Source organism: Phascolarctos cinereus, unplaced genomic scaffold (assembly GCF_003287225.1).
Source record: "Phascolarctos cinereus isolate Bilbo 61053 unplaced genomic scaffold, phaCin_HiC Scaffold_9;HRSCAF=440, whole genome shotgun sequence".
Taxonomy (NCBI): Eukaryota; Metazoa; Chordata; class Mammalia; order Diprotodontia; family Phascolarctidae; genus Phascolarctos; species Phascolarctos cinereus.
In genome coordinates, this window is record NW_027556402.1 from 255,745,565 (window position 1) to 255,767,700 (window position 22,136).

The following is a 22,136-nucleotide window of genomic DNA, read 5'->3' on the forward strand; positions in this document are numbered from 1 at the left end:
GTCCAGGGCTCCGTTCGATGCCCCCTTGTGGAGGCTGCAACCCAAGAGACTGAGGCTGGCCTTTCACCGATATTGTGAGCTGGGTGCTTGCCCACATCTGTGAAAATGATACCCAGGCAAAACTGGTGTTGGGGCCAAAGTGGGGTGGTAGGAGGCCCTCAAGATTGAGCCCAGAACCTGGGGCCGGGGCCAGGGCTTCAAATGCTTTTGAATAAGAGAACAGTAATGCTAGTGTAAGAGCATAATTCTAAAACAAGACAGTACTTTGAGACCATCTCTTCCAAGGGATTTTAGCCTGGCATCTGTAAGATTAAAAAAACCCCAACTATTTAAATATAATTAGTTTCTATTGTGATCCTATGTCTTTTATGTTATGCAGTTAAAGACTTGGTTCTGAGCAGGGTTTGCCTCAGCTGTCCCAGAGGTACAGGAAACACGCCAAAGGGTGAAGAATCCCTCCTCTGGTCCGACTGCTTCATTTTGCAGATGAGGAAACTGAGGCCCAGAGAGTCACCTCAGGCCACCCAGCCAGTGATTTAGTAGAAAAGCAAGATGAGAACTCCGGAGAAGGAATTCCTTTCAATAGGTGTTTATTGAGTGAAACAAAAGTGGCAGTCTGGAAGATAGGGACTGGGTGTAGGGGATGGGGAGATAACCAGAAAGAGGCTGGGGCCCTGAGGGACCAGGGTGCATTCCCTTTATTTATCTGAGAATCTCCCCTTCCTCATCTCAGCCTCCATTTCCAGGGTCAGGCAGTGTGACCGTATCCTGAGGATCTTGGAGCCAGCAGGACGCACACTAGGGCATCTGCTCATTTCATCAACATCCCCGCTAAGGCCCTTGCTCCAAAGAGACGCCCCAGAGGTGCCTTGGCTGGGCAGTGAGGGGGCCTGGGACTCCTACCAGGTCTCAGGGTCCGGAGAGTCATGGATATGACAAGGCCATCTGTGCAATGTTAGTTCATGTATGAAAACATGTTTCTCATATTTAACCACAGCCCTTTGTAACTAGGATGGAGCTTTTGAGTTAATGAATGAATAAATGTGTAAGAAGGGGCATTACTCAGGCTTGACCCCAGTTGGGAGAAGTCCACTTGCAAACTCCCTGAAGAGACCTAGAGTAGGGGAGAAGGAAGGCCCTAGAACAGGGCAATTTTGAGGTCAGCCAGGGCCTGTAGAGAGAGGACGTGGCCAGGCCATGGTTTCAACGCAGGTCTTCCCCTTCTGCCTCGATGGAGCCTCTGTCCTCTCCCTGCGCAGAGCCCAAGGATGTCAGAGCTTGGTCTGGAGGGGCAGGGCCCCCTGCCGTGGCCTTCTCAGCAGTCTGCTCCAGCATCTATGGACCCTGGGGATGGGAGGGCAGTTTCACCCTGTTCTAGGCTTAGCCCCCTCCCTTTTGCCCCTTCAAGGAGCTCTGGAGACCTGGGCAGAAGAGGTCAGCAGAGCTTGAGTACGTGAGTGGGTGGTGTAAGGGTGACTAAGCCTGGGCCAGAGGTACCCAGACCACTTCAGGCTCCAGGGGTGGGGAGCCACAGAGGGGGACACAGCGTTAGGGGAGAGGATGGAGGAGGAAACCCCTAGGAAGGCCCCCAGGGACAGAATCTTCTCCAGGGAAGGCCGGAGGTCACCTACCGGCTCTGGGCTTGCTCCAAGGTGTCAGGCAAGGGCAGACCCCTTGTCTCTGGCAGGAAGACAACCAGGATGCTGGCCGCCAGAACGGTGGTACCGAAGAGTATGGGCGGCAAGAGGGGGAACGTCGGGCTCGCCAGCAGGACCAGTGGGGCCATCACACCTCCCAGGTGTCCCACCATGTTGCTGGCCCCCATCCCAGTCATCCTGCAAAGCAGCAGAAAGGGTGGGGGTCAGGGCGCAGGCTCGGACACACACACACAAACACACGTGGTCATCGGAGAATTCCTGGCACACAGGTCCCAGGATTTAGAGCGTGAAGACCCTTGGAGTCATCTCTCAGGGAGAAAGGGCCTCGTCAGGGTCATGCAGCCCAGAGTGGCAAAGCTAAGACCTGGGTCCAGATCTCAGTGTGTCCTGCTCACACAGGAAGTGCTTAATAAAGGGTGGTTAGCAGAGAGAGCCCTCTGGCCCTTTCTACCCTGCCAAGGCTCCAGAGGATTTCAGGTGTGGTTAGGGTTAGGGTTAGGAGGAGGTCCTGGAACTCACCGGAGGGAGGTCGGGAAGACCTCGGAGACCACGAGGATGTTGCAGCTGGTGGAGGCTGACATGAAGCCCTTGGACAGCACACTCAGCCCCATCCGAAGGCGGCCCAGCTCTGTGGGCACAAGGGATGGAGGCCAGAATCAAGCCAGACCAGAAGTCTCGAGGGATGGTGACCCCAGAGCACGGGGGATTTGGGGCAAATGGGAAAGGATGGGGAAGCAACCCAACTCAGAGATCAAGCGGTCAGAGCGTGTGGGCGGCTTGGCACCTAGACCGTGCGAGCCAGGAGAATTTCCCTTAGGTTTGTTAAATCATCAGAGCAGAAAGGGACCTCCTTGTAGAGAGGAGGAAGCTGGGGCTGCACCAGAGGGTGCGTCCTAACTGGGGCTAGAGGCCAGGCCCTGGGATCCTCCCAGGCATCACGGGTCCACCTCCCAAGGGCTTTTCCTACCAAAGCTGTCCCTGGTGGTGGCTGAGGAGCTGAGGGTCAAGGCCAGCCCTTGCCTCTCTGCAGGTGGTGTCTGGCCCAGCCCACCTGTACCCACCATGGGGCACTGGGATGGCCCCCAGAAGGAATCCCGCTCCGAGTATCATGCAGGAGGACAAGGTGAGCTTGCGCCCCAGACGGTTGGCCAGCTTGGGCACCAGGAGGCGAAAGGGCAGATCTATGCTCCCCAGGACAATCTGAACCAAGTAGGGATCTTCCCCAGGGAAGCGCTGCAGATCCAGGGCCAGGGAGTAGAAGGCAAAGGTGGCAGAGAACCTGGCAGGGAGAGGGCAGAAAGGGACAGGAAGAGGGGAGATTAACCCCAAAGGCCCCTGTCACTAACTGTGCCATATTGGTCTTTCTGGTTCTTCGGTGGTAAAAGAGCCAGACCAGTCGGCCTGTGATATTCCGTGTTCTGTGTTCCAGGATCTCTCCTCCCTCTGATGTTCTCCATTCTCTGTTCCAAGGTGCCTTCTATCTCTTTTCTATGTTCTGTGTTCCGAGGTCTCTCCTAGTTCGAATGTTCTGTGTTCTAGGATCTAAGGTCTCTCCTAGTTCTGATGTTCTGTCCCAGGTTGCTTCTGTCTCTGATGTTTTATGCTCTAAGGTCCATCCCAGCTCTGATCTTCAGTGCTCCAAGGTTCTTTCTCCCTCTCATATTCTATGACCCACAAAAAGCAATATTTATAAAACATGAATATTTTACAAAAAGACCAACCTTGAGGCCCCTCTAAGAAGCAGGTTCCCTAAAATAAGCACATAGTAGGTGCTCAAGCAATGCTTGCTGAAACCACAGTAGTAGAACCTGCTTACAAAGGCTTGGGTTTACTCACACTGGGAGTCCCCCCAAACTTAGGTCCATAAAAGGTGTGTCCACTTATGGCTCCCACAGGTGGATGGGTGGCTTCCCCACCCTCCAGTCTCCACCCTACACAGTCAATTAAAAGAAATTTTTAAAATAAAAAGCAGGGATTGTCCCCTTTCTCCCTTTTCTTCAGAGCACTTTGGCCAGAGGACATGCTGTTTGATAAATGTTTGGAATTCCAGGAACCTTGCAGGAAATCCAGCCTAGCCTTCCAACTTTGCAGATGAAGGTGTGGCCCAGAGAGGCACCCACCCACCTTGCTGACCTTGGGTGAGTCCCTAGGCTTCAGTTTTCCTCATCTGTAAAATGAGTGTTGGGCCAGATGATTTCTGAGGTTCCTTCTGTCTCTAGAACTAAGATCCTGGGGAGAGGAGAGATGAGCCTGCCCTCCCCTCCCTGCCCAGGGTCTTCCATCTTTGCCACGTGGGTCTCTCATTCACTTTCTGTTCCCCCACCCCCATCTCAAACTTTCCTGGCTTCTCTCTGTCTCCTTCCCCACCTCACTCACCAAATGCCCATGATACAAGCCAATATGGCCAGCATCTCCCGGGATCGAAACAGGTCCAGGACAGAGGACCCTGGAGTTCCTCCTAGCTCTTCCTGGGAATACTCTGATTCCAGCATCTATGAGGAAGAGAAAAGGTTCTCGGGGCCTGGATCCAGGGGACTGTGGCGGGCAAAGCCTGGAGCTAGGTGAGGGCGCAGCCAGCCCCTTCCCTTGTACCTCCTCACCTCCAGGGAGAGCTGGGCCCTGGCTGCCGGAACCCTATTGATCCATGACACCAGCTTCAAGGCCCGCAGGGCCCCAGAAAAGCGCCGCCTCACCATCAGCCACCGGACAGATTCTGGGAGCCACCTGCAGCGTCAGAAGTCAACTCACAGCCTGACCAGGCCTGCTCCTGAGGAGCAGCATTCCCATAGCCCTCCCCATGGCAAGTGGCTGAGCCCAGGCCCGCCGGGCGCTCACCAACTACAGAGGAAGCAGAGGGCATAGGGTGCCCCAGCGGCCAGCTGCAGATGCCTCCAGTGCTGGAGGCCAAAGGCTAGAATGGCCAGATTCAGCTGCCCCAGGCTGAGCACAAAGGAAAGGAAGCCAGACACCACTGCTCGGTGAGAGGGTGTCGTCCACTCCAGAACTGCGGAGAGAGGAGGCCTCATCTCACAGCGCTGACCCTTCCTGCTAGGCCTACCGCCCCCCAGCCCCTCCTCCCAGCAGGCCCACCTCTGCAGAGGGGCACTTTGGTTTCTTGGCATTGGGGTGAAGGGGACAGTCACCCAGCAAGCGGAGGGAAGGGGGGATGATCAGGGAGCATAGAATGTCAGAGGTGGGGGGTGCTTGGCAGCCCCTTGGGTCACCTGCTATTCCATTCCAGGGAGTGGCAAAAAGAAAGCCTGCTGCCAGTCCGCCCATTCTGCCTGGAGACTCTGCCTGGGCTAGAGCCTCTGGACACCCATCAGGCCTTCTGGGCCAGCTGCACTTCCCCTCTCCCCACTCACCGAGTCCCATTCCATTGAGCACCAGCCCGGACATGCCAGAGCCGGTCAGACAGCGGCAGACACAGTAGATGGAGAAGGAGGGAGCCAGGGCTGCCCCTGTGTTCAGAGCAGCCGTCTGGAAGAGGCACCAGAGGAATATGGCCCGGCGGCCCAGCCTGGGGGGGCAGGGGCCAGGTCAAGGGCAGCCTGGGCTAGAGCAGCCCCACCAGAGCCCGGGACTGGGGAGAGAGGGAGAGCTCCCCATTCCAGTTAGAGTCAGGCACATCCAAGTCACAGACCAAGGGGGTTCGTCTTTGACTGCCAGCTCTAGCAGGGGCCTCGGCTACCTGAGCAGGAATCCTCACCCCTCCATCCCCATCTCTGAGAAGGCCTTCTTCAGCCTTTTCTTCCTGGTCCTGGGGATGATGAATGTTGGCATGCCCCTGGAGTGTCCAGTCCACTCTGGGACCACTCCCAATCCACCCTTGGCCCCAGGGATGCCAGCCAGCCAGGGCTGCTGTGATGCTTACCTATCAGCCAGCCCCCCAAACACAATGGCGCCCAGGAGCACTCCTGCCAAGTAAACGGACTGGGCCAGCCCTTGGAGGCTTTTCAGGCTGCAGACCAGATCCCACTGTTGGGAGAGAGGGAGCATCTGTGCCCGTGTAGGTCATTTGGGGGTGAGGGAAACGGTGGGGAGGAGAGCCGAGCTGGGCAGGCTCAGCCACCAGGCACCTTGGGGAGCTCACAACACATCTCTGAGCCTCAGTTTCCCCCCTGTACTTTCCAGGGCCATTGTGGGGATCATGGCTGTGAAAGGGTTCCTGGTGGAGTGTAAGGCACTGGTTACATGCCTGGGAAAGCAGCCTAAGAGTCAGGAGGGAGGAGAGAATGGAGTCCAAAGGGCGAGGCCCTGGAGGGGCCTGCTATAGCGATAAGGAGGAGGCACAGAAGACCATGGCCTCCTCCTCCTCCTCCTCCCTGCATCTGTCACCTGCTGCTCCGAAGTCTTGGGGGGCTTGCTGCCAACTTCCCTGATCTTCCTCCAGCAGACCTCCCCTGGAAGTTTGCCCTCCCTCTCAGGGGCTTATCATGTAATAGTCTTTCGTTAAAGATCTCTTCATTGGCATCTTAGCTCCCTAGACTGGAAGTTCCAGGAAGGCAGTGACTTTGACTAGTCTTCGCTGTCTCTCAGTGCCAGCCCAAGGCTGTGCACACAACACCGAGTGTGCTTAATGCATGTTGAATGGATGAAGTTGCATTTATTAAGCACTTCCTGCGTACCAAATATACTCCCCCCTCTGTGCTTTTGCACTGTCTATCCCCCGTACCTGGAATGACCTCCCATGTCACCTTTACTGATCAGAATCCCTTGTTTTCTTCGACTGCTCAAGAAACAGCTTCCACCTAAAGCCGTGTGTGTGTGTGTGTGTGTGTGTGTGTGTGTGTGTGTGTGCGTGTGTGTGTGTGTGTGCGTGTGCAATCTTAGCTTTGTATCTGGAAGGGACCCTAGAGGCCATTGAGTCTACTACCATCACCATGTTGGAGATGAGGAAACTGAGGCACAAAAGTGAAGTGACTTGCTGAGGGTCAGACAATGAATAAGTGCCTTAGACAGGATTTGAACCCAGGTCCTTCTGACCTCAAGTCCAGTCCTCTATATACTCCATCATGGTTGAAGATCAGCTTCTTAACAGGGAAAAGTGCTGCATTTTTGCCTTTTTGCAGCCCCAGTATACACAGCTCAGTATCTGGTATACAGTAGAAACTTAATAAATGCTTGTTGATCAGTTACTGCCTTGTGACCTTGGGCAATCATTTCACCTCCCTGGGCCTTGGTTTTCTCATCTGTAAAATGATGGGGTTAGACTTGTCTGTCTCAGAGGCCCCTTCTACTCTAGATCTAGGGTTCCATGAATGATTGACTGGTTCTGCATGGCATTCAAGGCCCTCTATAGTCTGACCCCTACCCATTATTCCTGACATTTCACAATGCTCCCCTGCCCCTCACTTTAGGACGTGGAAGCCTCCATGACCCCCCCCTCACAGTCCTTCCCACTCCCTCCCATAACCAGTTTAGCACAGTGCCTGGCACATAGCAGGCACTTTGCCTGAAATGCTCTCATCTTTTTCCACACTGAAATCCTAACCATCCTTCAAGGTCTACCTCCTCCGGGAAGGCTGCCGCACTGACCCACCCTGTAGGCCAGAAGGGACTTCTTCCTCCTTAAACTCCCACAATACCTTGTTTCTTTATCAGGTTGTTTCCCCAAGCATTTCTCATACTCTCACTAGGTGTAAGCTCCAGGAGGACAGGACCTTTTTGTGACCTTCAAAGCCCTAGGCATAGGGCCTCACACACACAGGAAGACCTGAGTTCAAATCCTGTCTCATACACTTTCTAGCTGCGTGACCATAGGAAAATCACTTCCCCCTTTGAGCCTCAACTTTCTCATCCGCAGAATGGGGAAAATAATAGCACCCTTGCCCCAGGGTTGTCATGAGTTCCAGTGAGATAGCGCGTGTGGAGAAAACAGAAAAGCTAGCTGCCATCATCATCATCATCGCCCCAGTAGGTACCTCAGTAACGATGGTGCTCTGAATGGTGGTGAGGTTGTACACCCAGCCCTCCACACAGGTCTCCGTCTCATTGGTAGCATTGCCTCGGAAACGAAGGCACCTCTCCGGCCGCCCCTGGGCGTCCACTGGCCAGAGGTTGCCAGGGCTCCTGCAGTGGTGGTCGGGAATGGAGGCTGTGAAGTTCTGCAGAAAACTGTGGGTGCTCACAAAGGCAAAAGACACACACACGATGGCCACGTGGACCATCTGGAAGCACCCCCATCCTCCCACGCGCTCCAGCAGGCCCCCCAGACCCTTTGCCTTCCTCCCTGGCTCCCCTTCCTCTCTCAGGCCCCTGCCTGTGCCCATGCTCCTGCAGCCCACAAGCCACCCTCCTTGGAACTGACCACACTGCAACTTAGGGGGAGCAATGTCCAGTTCACTCAACCGAGAGGTGCTGGAGCATGATGTGCTGAAAGGTCAGCAGGGCAAAGCTCACAAGATGTTGGTATTCGGGGTGTGGGGCATGGAAGGAGAGGGGCCAGAAACAGAGGATGGAGAGTCTGAATATAAGGTGTGACGAAGTCTAGGGGAAAGGGCTTGGGAATGGGGGGATGCTTGGCTCTGGGGGCACAGGCTGGAGGACTCTGGATGCAGAGGAAGGAAAAGGGCCTTTGGGGGTGGGATGCTGGGAAGGAGGCCAGTACTTGAGGAGGGAAACCCATGGCTAGCTAGCAGCCTCCTTCCCTTCTACTAGTGTTTTGTTTGTTTTTGTAATAAGCACCCCTCTTTCTCCCTTTCTGTTGGCCCCCAGGTGGAGATCCCCATCAATTCATTTCCTCCCAGGGAGGGGAGCTGAGTCCGGCCCTGGGCGGGGTTAGTCATCCACCCTGCCATTCCAATCTGGCCCTTTAATCCTGAGACTATGATGTCACCGAAGACTGTGCAGAAGGGAGGGGGACTGCAGGTCGAAGGCTGACTTCATTTCCCGGCAGCCTCAGGAGAACTACATCTCCCAGTGGCCCCTGGCTTGCCCAGCTCAGGTTAACGCTTCTGCTGCTGCCTTCTAAGGGACTGAAGTTCTGATGAGGCTGAATAGGCCTCCCCAGCTACCCAGAATCGGAGGCTGTGGGCTCTAGGTCCAGGGAAGTCTCCCAAACCCATCGTTCAGTCAACGAATATGTTTTTAATAGGGCGCTGTACTGGGTACAGAGAGAAAGGTACCCAAGATGCTGGCTTCAAGGAGGAGCCCCTCAAGAAGTTTACTGTCCAGCATGAGACACACCTGGATGGGCGCATCTGAGGAGATGCATTAGAACATAAGCGCTATGAAATCAGACGGGAATCGGGGACAGATCTGGAGACAGGAGAGAACTCTCTCTGGGCCTCAGTTTCCTCATCTGTAAAATGAAGGCATTGGGGTGCGCTTTGAGCATGCGGCAGGTCCTTGAAGGACAGCTCAGGCTCCCTAGCTGGGCACTCCGCTCATTCATCCTCCCCAGGACACAGCCTTCTGTTCCCTTCTCCTCCCAGCCCTGCCTGGCCTCCAGGGCCTTGCTAGTTGCTTGGTAATCGGATTTAGAGCTGGAAGAAGGGGCTTTAGGGACTTTCTGGACCACCTCCTCCTTTTCCAGACGGGGAAACCTGGCAAGGGGAAGGACACATGACCCGCCAGGATCCCAAAGGCCATAGAGACCTCAACAGAGACGCACAGTTCAACGCTTTTTACAAATGAGGAAACTGAGTCCCAGACAAGGGGAGGAGCTTGCCTCACCGGGGAGGCAGGTAGAGCAAGGATTTGATTTCAAGCCCCCTCACTCCAAAGTCAGTATTCCGTATGCCCTGCGTCTCTCGTCTCCCCATCCGTCAAATGATGGAGTTGGACCAGACGATCTCCAAGCGCCGGCAGGTGCTTGCTGCGGAGCGGGGATTCCCGGCGCCTTTAAGCGGAGCAGGACTACATTTCCCGGGCCGCCCGGGCCGCGATGACGCAGCTCCCTTTTCCTCTCCCCCTCCCCCGCGGGGAGGCGCAGGGCGGGCGGGGGGGAGGTGACTTGATGTCATTCTGAGCAGCTGGGGCGGCCGGTGCAGGCAGGCGGAGCGCACGGAGCTCCCGGCCCCCTTCCCGCCGCCCGCCAGCGCCCCCCAGAGCCGGGAGCGGGGCCCCCCTCAGTCGCAGGGGCCACACGGGGAAGGGGGGACCGGCAGCAGCTCCGGCAGGGCTCTCCTTCCTTTACCTCCCTGCGATTGCTCCCCAGGACCCAGGCGCTCGGAGCTCCCCGCACGCACCCCGAGCCCGGGCTCAGCCCCAGCCCTGGCCCCGGCCCTGGCCCCAGCCCCGGGAGGGGGGGGGTGCGTGCAGTGGGGAATGCCCCAGCGCCTGCAGGGGACCCCCTGGCCTCGGGCTTCCTCAGCTGGGGCGAACACCCAGGGGTGCTGCCTCTCCGCTCTCTACCCCAGGCCGAAGCGGGGCCGGACCCTTGCCGTGCACCCCCGGCCCTGAGGGGGGCTCTAGCTGAGGGTCCCACCCAGCCTCAGGGGGCCCCCCACACCTGGGTGCCTGGGAGGTGAGTGAGTGGCCCTGCCTCCAGCTTTGGGGAGAGAATATGGGAGTCTTCCTCCTTACCCACACTCCGACCTCAGAGGAAGATTAACCAGTTCCCTCCCTCGTCTTTCTCTCTCTTTCTCCCCTACTCTGGCTCCCGTCCTCCCCCCTTCCCCCATCTATCTTTCCACTGCCTCAATTTCTACATCCAGGATCATTCTACCTCGACTTCCCCACAATAAGAACTCCATAACCAGCTTCTCCCGCCCCTCCCCCAAGGGCCTGACACCTGAGGACCCCCCTCTTCTAGCTGCCCCCCAGGGACTGACTGGTTACTTGGTGGGACCCTTGGGGGGTGGCAAAGGGAGTAATACTTGTACCAGAGCCCCTCCTCACCAGGAACATATCCTGGCCAGGATGGGTCAGCCAGGGGCTCCCTGCTAGCCAGGACTTTACCCAGCATCCTCTTGGCAGAGTGGGTATCTGGTGGGGGGGGCTTTGACTTCTTCCCCCCTTTGCCCCCTGACGCTGCTGCCCCCCTTAGTCACCATGGACACCAAGCTGCCCCCAGCGAGCACCCCAACCAGCCCTTCCTCCCCGGGGCTATCTCCAGTCCCCCCACCGGACAAAGTAGATGGCTTCTCTCGGCGGTCCCTCCGGCGGGCCCGGCCCAGGCGCTCCCACAGCTCTTCCCAGTTCCGATACCAGAGTAACCAACAGGAACTCACACCCCTGCCACTGCTCAAGGGTGAGTGGGCCCTGGGACCTGGGAGGAATGCCCCAGGATCAGATGCCAGGTTTGCTCTGCCTTTTTGCTGCCTGTCCTCTAGGGCTCTGCCCTGTTCTTTCCGCTCCTCTGACCCCCTTTGCTGACGCATGTTCTGTTCTGCCTGTCATCGTTGGAGGTGGGGAGCTGGTCCTGCCTCTGGCGTTACCCAGTAGGGCATCCCAGCTTGGAGTAGGGTGCCTCAGTCCAGCTTGGGGATCCCTTTGGGAGCCCTGTGCCCAGCCTTCAGCTGGTTCTGCTGATGCTCGGGGCAGAATGAGTCCTGCGGAGTTCTCAGCCAGTCCCTGGGCTCCTGAGATGTGTGTGTGTGTGTGTGTATGTGTGTGCCTAACTGGGATCCCTAAGGCACATTCCTACCTTTCCAGCCCAGCCTCCTGGGAGACAGCTGAGACTGTTTACCTGGTGTGGCTCCTGGCCTCATATCTGAATGGGCTGAAGAGGAGAGAGCTAGTAACTGTAGCAGCTGCCCCCAGAAAGCTGAGGATTCTGGGGATCAGCTTTTTACTTTAAAAACCCATTCCCTTCCTGCTCAACTCCAGAGAAGGGAAAATTAGAGGGAGAGGCAGAAGCAGAGAGCTTGGCATCTTGGCAGGGCCCTAGGAGAGCCAAGGAGTCAAGCAGGGACGCAGGTGGATCGGCTGGGGCTAGGGCTGGGGCTAGGGCTGGGGCTGGGGCAGGGGCAGGTAAGGCCTTAGAAGACTGGCCTGGGAAGGAGACAGCAGGGCCGAGGATTTGGGGCCATCTGCCTGTCTCCTGTCTGCTGCCCTGGCCATGCGTGCTGCTGGAGCCCGACCCCCAGGACTCAGGCTGGCCCTGGCTTCCCTCCTCAGATGTACCAGCCTCCGAGCTCCATGATCTGCTGAGCCGGAAGCTGGCCCAGTGTGGGGTCCTCTTCGATTTCCTGGACTGTGTGGCCGACTTGAAGGGGAAGGAGGTGAAGCGAGCGGCCCTCAACGAACTGGTGGAGTGTGTGGGAGGCACCCGGGGTGTCCTCATTGAGCCGGTGTACCCCGATATCATCCGCATGGTGAGTAGGCCTGAGGCCCCCAGCTCCCTCCCAAGGCAGCATTTGGGTCAGACCACTTGCCCTTGGTGGGCCACCAGACCATAGATTTAGAGCTGAAAGAGACCTTAGAAGCCACTGAGTCCGGTCCCTGCATTTGACAGATGAGGAAACTGAGCCCAGGGATTTAGGTTCAGAGACTTGTCCAAGGTCACACAGCCAGGAAGTGTCCGAAGCAGGTTCTGATCCTAGGTCTTCTAGACTCCAAGCCCAGCACTCCACTGGCCCCTAGCTAGCAGCAGTGAAGGCCAGCTGTGCAAGGGGGCCTTTCCTGAGCACCCTGACCCTTCCTCTTAGATCTCGGTGAATATCTTCCGGACGCTGCCACCCAGTGAGAATCCTGAGTTTGACCCTGAAGAGGATGAACCCAACCTAGAACCTTCCTGGCCACACCTGCAGGTACCTGGGCTGGGGCAGAGGAAAGAGGTCCAAATGCTCTGGCCTGGCAGGAGAACTTGGGCCTGGGGTGCTGGGTTCAAGTCCTCCATCTCCTCCCCTCCCCAGCTGGTCTATGAATTTTTTCTACGTTTCTTGGAAAGTCCAGACTTCCAACCCTCAGTGGCCAAGAGATATGTGGATCAGAAGTTTGTGTTGATGGTGGGTGAGGCTGGAGCCCAGGGGCCTGATGCACTGAGGCCCTGGTGGGGAGGGGAGGGCCTGGGTCCAGTGCCTGGGGATCCAGATGGAGGGGCCCTCGGCCAAGGGAGGGAGGGAAGGAGCGGGCCTTGAGGCTGCCTGGGGCCTCCCCTCTGCCAGCCCTGGCCCTGACCTTGGGCCCCACAGCTCCTGGAGCTGTTTGACAGCGAGGACCCCCGGGAGCGCGAGTACCTCAAAACCATTCTGCACCGGGTCTATGGCAAGTTCCTGGGCCTTCGTGCTTACATTCGGAAGCAATGTAACCATATCTTTCTTCGGTGAGTCTGAAAGCCACCCGGACCCTGGCTGTGGGATGCAAAGAGGAGGGGGTGCAGTAGGGGGCAGGGCTGGCTGAGGGTGGGGAACCGTGCAAAGGGTGATTCGTAGGGGGTGAGGTGAGGACCCCAGCTGGGAGGCACATCGGGGCAGGGTTCTGGGAGGGGTGGGGCCAGACCCCCAAATGGTACAGAGCTCCTGTGGGACTGGGAAGGGCCGGGGCTCTGGCAGGTTGGCGGGGCTCAAAAGCCCCCCCCCCTTACAGTCCTTCCCCTGACCCCAGGTTCATCTATGAGCTAGAGCATTTCAATGGTGTGGCTGAGCTGCTGGAGATCCTGGGGAGGTGAGCCAGACCTGCAAACCAGCCAGTGCAGTGTGGGCCCCGGGGCAGCTGCCTCCCCCAGGGAGCTGTCCAGCATCTAGGGGCAGGGCTGGGGCTCGAGCCGCTGGGATCCTCACTCCTCCTCTTCCTTCCCCTCCTCCCTCTTCCCCTCCTTCTCGCCTCTTCCTTCCTCTTCCCCCTTCCCTCCTCCTCCCCCCTTCCTTCTGCCTCCTCCTGTCCCTTCTCCTCCCCCCTACTCTTGCTACCTTCCCTCCTCTGTCCTCCTCTTCTCTCTACTCTCTCCCCTCCTCCTTTCTTTCCCCTTTCTCCCCCCTTTCTCTTCTCCCTTCCTCTCTTCCCCTCTCCTCCCTCTTCTCTTCTTTCCCTCTCCTCCCTCTTCCCTCCTCCCTCCTCCACAGCATCATCAATGGGTTTGCTTTGCCCCTGAAGACTGAGCACAAACAGTTCCTGGTGCGCGTGCTAATTCCCCTGCATTCAGTCAAGTCTCTCTCCAACTTCCATGCCCAGGTGAGCCTCCCCCTCCCCACCAGTTCCTGGCCCAAGGTCCAGTCCTCACACAGAACCAGAGGACTCAAGGCCTCAAAGGGCCTCCAAGACCCCCCCAGCCAAGCCTCTTCGCATCACAAGTGATGTTCAGAGGACAGTGGGCCTACCCCAAGGCTAACCCAAGAGAGGGATTTCCCTGTTTGAAATTTTAAGGGAACATCGTGGGGCAGAGCAAAGGGGTTAACACTGGCCTTGCTGTTTCCTGGCTAGGACGTTGGACCAGTCGTGTTGCCTTTCTGGGCCTCAGTTTTCTTGTCTGTTAAAAGCGGGGGGGGGGGAAGCATCGATGCCCTCTGAGGTCCCTTCCAGCTCTACATAATCCCTCCCCTTTTGGCATGGTGGTGCCCCCTCGCACCCTGCCTCTGTCGGGGGCTGCTGGTTCACCTGGCTTGTTCTTTTTGTCCTGCCTGTCTGTCTGTCTGTCTGTCTCCCACCCTCTGCAGCTGGCGTATTGCGTAGTACAGTTCCTGGAAAAGGATGCCACCCTGACAGAGCATGTGAGTGACCAGGGTGCCAGAGTGGCCCATCCTCTGAGGGGGCGGGCCAGCAGGGCCTTTGCTCCCTCCTTCTGACTTCCCTCTGTCCCCCAGGTGATCCGGGGGTTGCTCAAATACTGGCCTAAAACCTGCACCCAGAAGGAGGTACGGGGAGGCCGCTGGAGGGGCTGGGGAGGGGGGGCTGTGGGGGGGGTGCTGGAGGGAATGGGGAGGCAGTCTGTGGGGGAAGGGGCTGTGGAGGGGGGGCTGGGGGGCTCTGCGGGGGGGCCACTGGAGGGGCTGCTGGAGGGAACGGGTAGGGGAGGGGGGCCGCTGGAGGGGCTGGGAGGGCGGCTGTGTGTGGGGGTACTGGAGGGAATGGGGAGGGGAGGGGGGCCACTGGAGGGGCTGGGGAGGGGGTGCTATGTGAGGGGGTGCTGGAGGGAATGGGGAGGGGAGGGGGGCTGGGGAGGGGAGGGGGGCCGCTGGAGGGGCTGGGGAGGGGAGGGGGGCCGCTGAAGGGGCTGGGGGGCTGGGGAGGGGGGCCGCTGGAGGGGCTGGGGGGCTGTGCAGGGGGGCCGCTGGAGGGGCTGGGGGGCTGTGCAGGGGGGCTGCTGGAGGGGCTGGGGGGCTGTGCAGGGGGCTGTGGTGTCTCTGGCGAGGGAGTGACTGATGCCCCCCACCTGTCAGGTGATGTTCCTGGGGGAGATGGAGGAGATTCTGGATGTCATCGAGCCCTCCCAGTTTGTCAAGATTCAAGAACCTCTCTTCAAACAGGTGGCTCGATGTGTCTCCAGCCCCCACTTCCAGGTACAGAGGGGAAGCAGGGCAGACAGACAGACAGACTGACACGTGGGCCTGGACAGGCCCTCAGAGATGATGCGGCTCAGCCTCCACGTTTCACATGGGGGGAATCTGTGTATGTCTTAAGGTCCTAGGATTTAGCACAGGGCGGGGCCTTAGAGGTCACTGAGTCAAGCTCCCTTGTTTTACAGGTGGGGAAACTGAGGCCCAGAAAGAAGGTGCCCAAGAGGAGGCACCACCTGTGTGATCTTGGACAAAGTCACCTGACATCTCTGGGCCTCAGTTTCCCCACCAGTAAAATGTGGGAGTTGGACCAGCTGACCTCTAAATTTCTAAGCGCATCACCCCATGTAGTTTCCCCTCAGCCCTGGGCCCCCTGATCCAGGAGACAGGAGGCCCCGGCTCCCCTGGCCATCTCTGGGCCTCAGTCTTCACATCTGTAAAATCGGAGAGCTGGACTAATGAGGTCTGAGATCCCTTCCAGCTCTGACAACGACATCTTGGTACGGTAGGGAGAGGGCCGGCTTTGGCTGTGGAGGCTGCTGTGGTGACTGTGGGCAAGTCCCTTGCCCCCGAAGGCCTCAGTTTCCCCCCGCATAAGACGAGAGCCCTTCTGGTCCCAGTCTAGAACCTGGGGATGGCTCAGCCCTGCCAGGGGTGACCATGATGGCCAGCAGAGAGAGCCAACCGTGCCAGGCCCTGAGACCAGGAGGGAATCGGGGTTGGGGCCCCAGGCTGCGTTTGGGCCCCTGGGGCTCACCCGCTGTCCGGTTCCTGCAGGTTTCAGAGCGGGCTCTGTATTTCTGGAACAATGAGTACATCCTCAGCCTCATTGAGGACAATTGTCACACCGTGCTGCCCACCGTGTATGGGACCCTCTACCGCGTCTCCAAAGAGCATTGGAACCCGTGAGTGCCCCGTGGGAGGAGGAGGGGCGCGGGCCTGACCGTCCTAAGCCAGCCCTGTAACTGATGTGGGCTCCAGGGGCCTCCCCCACTCTGGCCTTTGCTGTTCTAAGTCAAAAGACACTTACTGAGCGAATACCCACTGTGTGCCAGGCACTGGCCTACACCCTAGGGACAGATGCCCGGAGAAAGGCAAAGCCGGCCCCTCGCCCCCTGCCAGCAGCCACTGCACTGACAGCTGCACCCACTGAGTGTAGACAGGTGGCCAGGGGAAAGCTCCAGCCTTGGGGCGATCGGGAGGCTTCTGGAGGAAGGTGGGATTGCAGCCAGGCAGGCCAGGGGGGATGAGGAGGGCAACTCCCAGTAAAACGGCTCGGGCAATAGCCAGGAGGATGGACTTTGGAGGTGGAGGGTGGGGAGGCCAGGGGAGGAAGGGCTTTCCAAGCCACTTGATCCTGGAGACTGCAGAGAGGCCCTGGGGTTTCTTGAATGGGGGAAAGGGGTGGTGTTTGAGACATGATTAGACCGGCCCCTTAGAACAGCAGTGTGACAGCTGATGGTGGGTGTGATGGTGTGTGTCCTAAGGCCCCCCTGGGCTCTGACATCCCCTGTTCTAAGGCCCTCCCAGCCCTGACATTGTTGTTCTGAGACCCCTCCCAGCCCTGACATCCTCTGTTCTAAGGCCCCTCCCAGCCCTGACATCCTCTGTTCTAAGGCCCCCCTGGGCTCTGACATCCCCTGTTCTGAGGCCCCTCCCAGCCCTGACATCCCCTGTTCTGAGGCCCCTCCCAGCCCTGAGGTTGTTTTGTGTTCTAAAGTCCTTCCCCGACCTTCCAGCACCATCTCTGAAAGAATCCCAGAAGTCTAGTCCAGCCTCCTCATGAAAGGAATCCTCATTCTGATATGTTTGAGAAATGGTCCTGTGGCCCCTGCTTGGAGACTTCCAGAGACAGGGAGCTCACCTCCTGTCCAGGCAGCCCATTCCACTCGGGACAGCCCAGACTAATCTTTCATCAGACATTTGAACTCAGCTCCCCAGTGCCCATTGAGGCTTCTCCAGGCTCACCTTGCCCCATTTCTTTAACCACTTCCGTCTGTGGCACAAATGTGAGGCCTTTCACCCACCTGGTCGCCCTCCACTGGACCTTCTGCAGCTTCCCCCCCGTACACAGTGCTCCAGTTGGGGTCACCCAGGGCAGGGCCCAGCAGGCCTACTGCCCCCATAGGCCTCGGAGCTATGACTCTCCTAATGCAACCCAGGATCACATCAGCTTTCTTGGATGCCCATCATACTCATATGGAGCTTATATTCCGTTAAGACCCCCAGATCTTTTTCAGATAGGCTGACATTTAACATTGCCTCCCATGCCTCAGGAAGCTAATTTTTGAACCCAAGTGTAGGACTGGCAGTGCCACTTAGTACCTGTGTGACTTTGGGTACCTCACTTAACCTGTCTTGGGCTCATTTTCCTTATCTATAAGATGAGGAGACATGAACCAGATGAAAGCTTAGGTCGTGTAAGGTCCTTCTCCACTCTGAAACTCTGTGGTTCTAGATTTGGGTCTGTTCCTAGATAAATAGATCCTTCCTGCTAAGAGAGTCCAGGACTAAGGGGGCGACTGTCCTCTTGTCCCACACCCATGTCAGACCCAGTCTGAGGGGCTTGCAAGTTCAGTTCTGGAGTGGAGGGAGGGTGAGGATTTTTCACTTGGAGAAGACTGGGAGGCAGGGTAGGGTGGGAAGAAGAGGGGTCAGCCTTGTCCCGCTCGGTCCCAGAGGCAGGACTGGGAGAGTGTGAGAGCTAATCAGTAGGTGGAGGTGGGATGGGTTCCATCTTGCTGGGGGCAGCCTCTAGGCCAGGACTTGTCAGGGATGCTGGATGGTGGAGGTGGGATAAGCTGACTTCTGAGGCCCCTCCCTGGTGCCCGGCACATAGACCACTCTCCATCAATACTTGCTGACTGTTCTGTCGGCCCCAGATGCCCTCAGGAAGCTCCACCATCTCCTGCATGTCCCATCCTCTCCTCCCAGACCTGGACCTTCATCCCCCATCTCCCCAGCCTCATCTCTTCTCCTGGTCTCCCACCCCCAGGACCATCGTGTCTCTGATCTACAACGTGCTTAAAACCTTCATGGAGATGAACGGGAAGCTATTTGATGAACTCACGGCTTCCTACAAACTGGAGAAGCAGCAGTGAGTGGTGGGGGTGGGGTGGGGTGGGGCTGGGGCTCCTGTCTGGGCCCTCACCTGGACTGAGCCAGAGCCTGCAGCCTCATTAACCCCTCCTCCCCCCTCTCTCTCCGTGCCCTCTGTCCTGCCTGCCCAGGGAGCAGCAGAAGGCCCGGGAGCGACAGGAGCTGTGGAAAGGCCTGGAGGAGCTCCGGCTGCGGAGGCTGCAGGGTGCAGATGAAGCTTTGCTCCACCGGCTTGGGGCCAGGCCAGCCCCAGGAGGGGAGCAGAGCTAGAGGGACCCCCCCCCTCACACACACACACACACACACACACACACACACACACACACACAGAGGCAGTTGAACCATTCATCCTAGCCCCACTGCTCCCTAACCCCCAGCCTGCCCCCAGGGGTCACGCCAGAGTGTGAGGCAGGGCCCCCCACCTGACCACCCTGGCCAGACCTGGGGGGAGAGGGAGGAGTTGGGGCATCTAGCCGGGCAGAGTCCTCCAGCCATCCCAAATGGACTTGATGGGCCAAGGGCCCCCAGGAGCTGTCAGCAAGGGGTTTGGCACCCCCTCAAGCTGGGCTCCGGTAGATTCAGGGGCCCTATTCTCCCCTCCCACCTCATCCCAAAAGACCCTGGAACCCTGCCCAGGACCCTGGGAACACCTCGTGCCAGCGCGAGGGCCTTCCCTCGCTCCCTGCCCACCCCATGGACTCCAGGATATATTTATTGCCCTTCCCCCAGCCTCGGTCTTGGGGCACTCCCTCCCCCTGCAAAACTTCTTCCCCTTTTTATTTATTGGGCAGGGAGTGGATGGGGAGGGGGGCAGGGGAGAGGGGGCTCCCAAGGTCCTGGGGATGAATCATGATCTGCTCCCCTCTTCCTACTCATGGGGGTGGACTGAATAAAGAGAGAAACTCCAGAGCTGGTCAGTTTATTTGGGGGTCCCCCCCATGTCAGAGAGCACAAAGCTTGAGGCCCCGGCAGGCCAGAGGCCGGTGACGGGCTGAGGTCAGCTCTGAGAGTGCAGTTACAGAGCTTAGGGGGACCAGAGGACAGAGAAGGGCAGAGATGAACGTGGACAGTCAGAGCTGGGAGGGACTTGGTGGGAAAGGGACCCAGGGAGGGGGATCAGCTTCCCCAAGTCGCCCACTGAATTCATCAGCAGAGCCAGGGACCCGGCACCCACGTGTGCTGACTCCCAGTTCGGAGTCCCTCCATCCGGGGACGGTCGGGGGTGGGGCAGGTGGGGGATGAGTGGGCCCGCCAGGAAGGAAGGCTCAAGGAGCCCTCAGTAGCGAGACAGGCGGCACATGTCGCACTGACAGGCCCGGGCCGTGAAGATCTCCAGCTGCTCCCGCCGGCTCCTGGGGCACAGCAACTCCACCTTCACCTGGACAAGTAGGGGCCAGATGTAGGGAGAGAGGCCCCCGGCTGTCTCTGCGTGGTCTCCCCCTGCTCCCGCCCCGACCTCTCAGCTCCTGACCTTCTGCAGGCGGCTGATGGTACAGCACTGGGAAACTGAGGTGATGTTGTGCTGGTAACCGCTGGCTGCCCGCACCGAGTGCCGGGAAGGGAAGGCGCTGGACTCACAGTAGCCCACGCAGGCGTGAGCTATGTGGGAGCCCCGGCAGGTGCCCTGGCGGTCACTCCGCACAGTCACGTTGATGGCTGAAAGGACGGGCAAAGGGCTCTGTGCCTGAGACCCCCCACCCTGGGGCTGTCATGTTTGTAGCCCCCCCCCAGCCCAGCTTCCCATGCATCCTGCCCCCAGAGGCTTCTCCCCCAGGACAAGGTGGCCCAGGACCAGTCACTCCCCAGTTACTCACGGTGCAGGTAACAGCCTGGGACCCCGGCCTCCGGAGCCCCGGTGTCTGTCGCCAGCAGGAGCAGCAGGGAAAAGAGCAAGGTCTTGGGGAGTGCCATGACATGGGTTTCTGAAACAGTGCGGGCAGGGTGTATGTGTGTATGTGTGCACGCATGCATGTATATATGTGGGTATGTGTGCGCATGCATGTGTGAATGTGCGCTGCGTTTTGTGTTCTGCACGCATGTATGTGCATGTATGCGTGTGTGTGTGTGTGCGTGGGTATGTGTGTGCATGCTCACCCCTCTTGGGCTTCTCTCTGGATGGAGGCGCTGGCTTGCTGGAGGTCTGTGTGTGCCCCAGGCCTGCCTACGGTTTCCCTCGGCTGTGCCCCAGCCCTCCTGGCCCCTGCTCGGTGCCCCAGGACCCAGGCCCGGCTCTGTCCCACCAGGGCCGCTCTCACCACTTTTGGTGTCACAAACGCCAGGTGGAGGCTGCTGATGACTCTGCCCGTCGTCCCTCCGTCTCTGGAATGGGGCTGTGCTCTCTTGCTTTTATCCCTCCCTGGCTTTGGGGACACACCCTCGAGTAGAGATCAGCTTTCACCACCCCCACCCCCTTTTCCCCTGGAGGCCTCTGGGGAACTCCCACCGGAGAGGGGCTCCTGTCTCCCTTACACTGGGGCCCACCCCGGGGCCACGAGGATGTCCTGGGGTCCAGTCTGTGGGGCAGTGGGGTTTCCGGAGCCCCCTCCTTGCTAAGCAGATGGATCAAGGTGGGAAGCATCCTGGGGAGCTCTGTGGGCCGAGGAGAGGTGGGGGTAGTTGGCTGAGTGCAAGCCCAAACTTAGATCCCCCGTGTGGAGCTGGGAGGCATCAGTGTTAAGAGTTCTGAGTTAGAGGGGGAAGATCATGGGATCTCAGATCTGGAGCCTGAAGCGACCTCAGAGCCGTCCAGCCTGACCTCCTGTGTGTCTGGGTGATCATCAGGGACACGCGTGATTGAAAGAAAGACCTTTCTGCCTGCTCTGGGCCAGAAGTGTTCCTGCTTGTCTCTCTCACCGACGGACCAGGACAAGGGGACCAAGTGCAGAGGGAACAGGGGAGAGCTGAAGAGGAGCGTCCCGTGGTCAGGGTGGCCCACATGAAGCCTGTCATTCACTCGTGGAGCGGCAGGGTGGCACAGTGGGAAGAGGAGTGAAGACCTGGCCCATAAAGTGCTTCCTATCCAGCCCGGGGCCCCAAGCTGCTCAAAGCTCTCTGTTCCCTGGGGCTCCTGGTGCCCTTTGAGCACCAAGCCCCCAGTACCACAGTCCAGCCAAAGAGAGGCCTGCAGGGGAAACCCCAACTCTTGCAGAAAAGTGAAAGGGGCAAAGCCTCCTACTCCACCCACCCAAGGTTTTAAAGCCCCTTCTGGGCAACAGCCCCCACACACCAACGGGCCAGCATTCATCTCTCCAATTTATAGGGCGGGTGACTGAGGCACAGAAAGGGGAAATGTGTGAGTTAGGGTTCCCACGGGTATCAGGTGGGACTCATGCCCAGGCCCTCTGTCTACAAGGAGGAGGCTGAGGCCCACAGAAGGAAGGGCCTTTGCCCAGCAGACACAGGTATTGAAGGGGCAGAGGTGAGGCTTGAGCCCCAGGGTGCCTGGGCTTGACTGGGGGGCAGACTGTAGGGGGAAGGCTGCTGGGTGGTCCGACCCAGAGGACAAGCTGGGTGACCCGCAGCCAGGAGGGGTTTCCCAAAGGAAGGCCAGGGCTCCTAAGAGGCAGGAAGGCACAGAGGGTGGAGACAGAAGGAACTGGGTTCAAGTCTGCCTCTGGATATGTATAGTATCTGTGATCCCAGGCAAGCCACTTGAGTTCTGAATGTGCCAGACCATGCTCTGAGACCGGCTGCTGTGGATGAGCTGCTGTTGGCATCAGGGGAAGGAGTTCCCCATGCCAGGAGTTCCATTACCCACCCGGACGAAATCACAGGTCTGGGCCAAATACGACAATTACAAGGCTGGGCTCAGGGCAGAGAGCCGCTCTGAAAGCCCCTAGGAAGAAGGCTTGGACTTGGGAGCCTGCCCTGAATTCTGCCAGCAAGCTGGAGCTGACCGGGGGGGGGGCTTTTCCCCAGTAAATCCCTTTGTGCCAAAAGGAGGGAGGAATCCCCCCCTTCTTCCTTTCCTTCACTCCACTAATTGATAATTCTTCAT

General features: G+C 58.4%; 3 protein-coding genes and 1 long non-coding RNA gene across 10 annotated transcripts in view; 2 read left to right on the forward strand and 2 right to left on the reverse strand.

Annotated features, from left to right (window-relative positions):
- Window positions 1–1,061, forward strand: part of LOC110195341 (uncharacterized) — a 2,773-nt gene extending 1,712 nt beyond the window's left edge. The window contains exon 2 of the long non-coding RNA XR_002320867.2: window positions 734–1,061. This is a non-coding gene — a long non-coding RNA (uncharacterized LOC110195341). The remainder of the gene's footprint in view (window positions 1–733) is intronic.
- On the reverse strand, window positions 574–9,522 carry LOC110195320 (solute carrier family 22 member 6-like). 2 transcript variants are annotated; one of them, XM_020968013.2, is made up of 10 exons: window positions 7,583–9,522; window positions 5,533–5,636; window positions 5,024–5,178; window positions 4,494–4,662; window positions 4,259–4,382; window positions 4,035–4,150; window positions 2,720–2,937; window positions 2,178–2,286; window positions 1,632–1,835; window positions 574–1,344 (listed from the first exon to the last, which is right to left on the reverse strand). In XM_020968013.2, exons 1-10 carry the CDS (start codon window positions 7,928–7,930, stop codon window positions 1,272–1,274), a joined length of 1,620 nt encoding a protein of 539 aa, XP_020823672.1. In that variant the 5' UTR covers window positions 7,931–9,522; the 3' UTR covers window positions 574–1,271. The 2 variants fall into 2 exon arrangements, with proteins under 2 accessions (XP_020823672.1, XP_020823673.1); XM_020968014.2 differs by having other exon boundaries at window positions 1,256–1,344; window positions 2,710–2,937.
- A 131-nt stretch (window positions 9,523–9,653) lies between these two features.
- Window positions 9,654–19,046, forward strand: PPP2R5B (protein phosphatase 2 regulatory subunit B'beta). 4 transcript variants are annotated; one of them, XM_078148425.1, is made up of 14 exons: window positions 9,654–10,128; window positions 10,319–10,854; window positions 11,724–11,920; window positions 12,254–12,355; window positions 12,461–12,553; window positions 12,740–12,870; window positions 13,134–13,211; window positions 13,610–13,718; window positions 14,201–14,254; window positions 14,348–14,398; window positions 14,924–15,043; window positions 15,818–15,945; window positions 18,036–18,137; window positions 18,271–19,046. In XM_078148425.1, the coding sequence occupies exons 2-14, from the start codon at window positions 10,656–10,658 to the stop codon at window positions 18,407–18,409; spliced, it is 1,503 nt and encodes a 500-aa protein (XP_078004551.1). In that variant the 5' UTR covers window positions 9,654–10,128; window positions 10,319–10,655; the 3' UTR covers window positions 18,410–19,046. The 4 variants fall into 4 exon arrangements, with proteins under 4 accessions (XP_078004551.1, XP_078004552.1, XP_078004550.1 ...); XM_078148426.1 differs by having other exon boundaries at window positions 10,651–10,854; XM_078148424.1 differs by having other exon boundaries at window positions 9,654–10,854.
- Window positions 19,043–22,125, reverse strand: GPHA2 (glycoprotein hormone subunit alpha 2). 3 transcript variants are annotated; one of them, XM_020968041.2, is made up of 4 exons: window positions 20,395–22,125; window positions 19,954–20,061; window positions 19,611–19,795; window positions 19,043–19,517 (listed from the first exon to the last, which is right to left on the reverse strand). In XM_020968041.2, exons 2-4 carry the CDS (start codon window positions 20,048–20,050, stop codon window positions 19,416–19,418), a joined length of 384 nt encoding a protein of 127 aa, XP_020823700.1. In that variant the 5' UTR covers window positions 20,051–20,061; window positions 20,395–22,125; the 3' UTR covers window positions 19,043–19,415. The 3 variants fall into 3 exon arrangements, with proteins under 3 accessions (XP_020823700.1, XP_078004570.1, XP_020823699.1); XM_078148444.1 differs by having other exon boundaries at window positions 20,234–22,125; XM_020968040.2 differs by having other exon boundaries at window positions 19,954–22,125.
- Window positions 22,126–22,136: the final 11 nt, after the last annotated feature.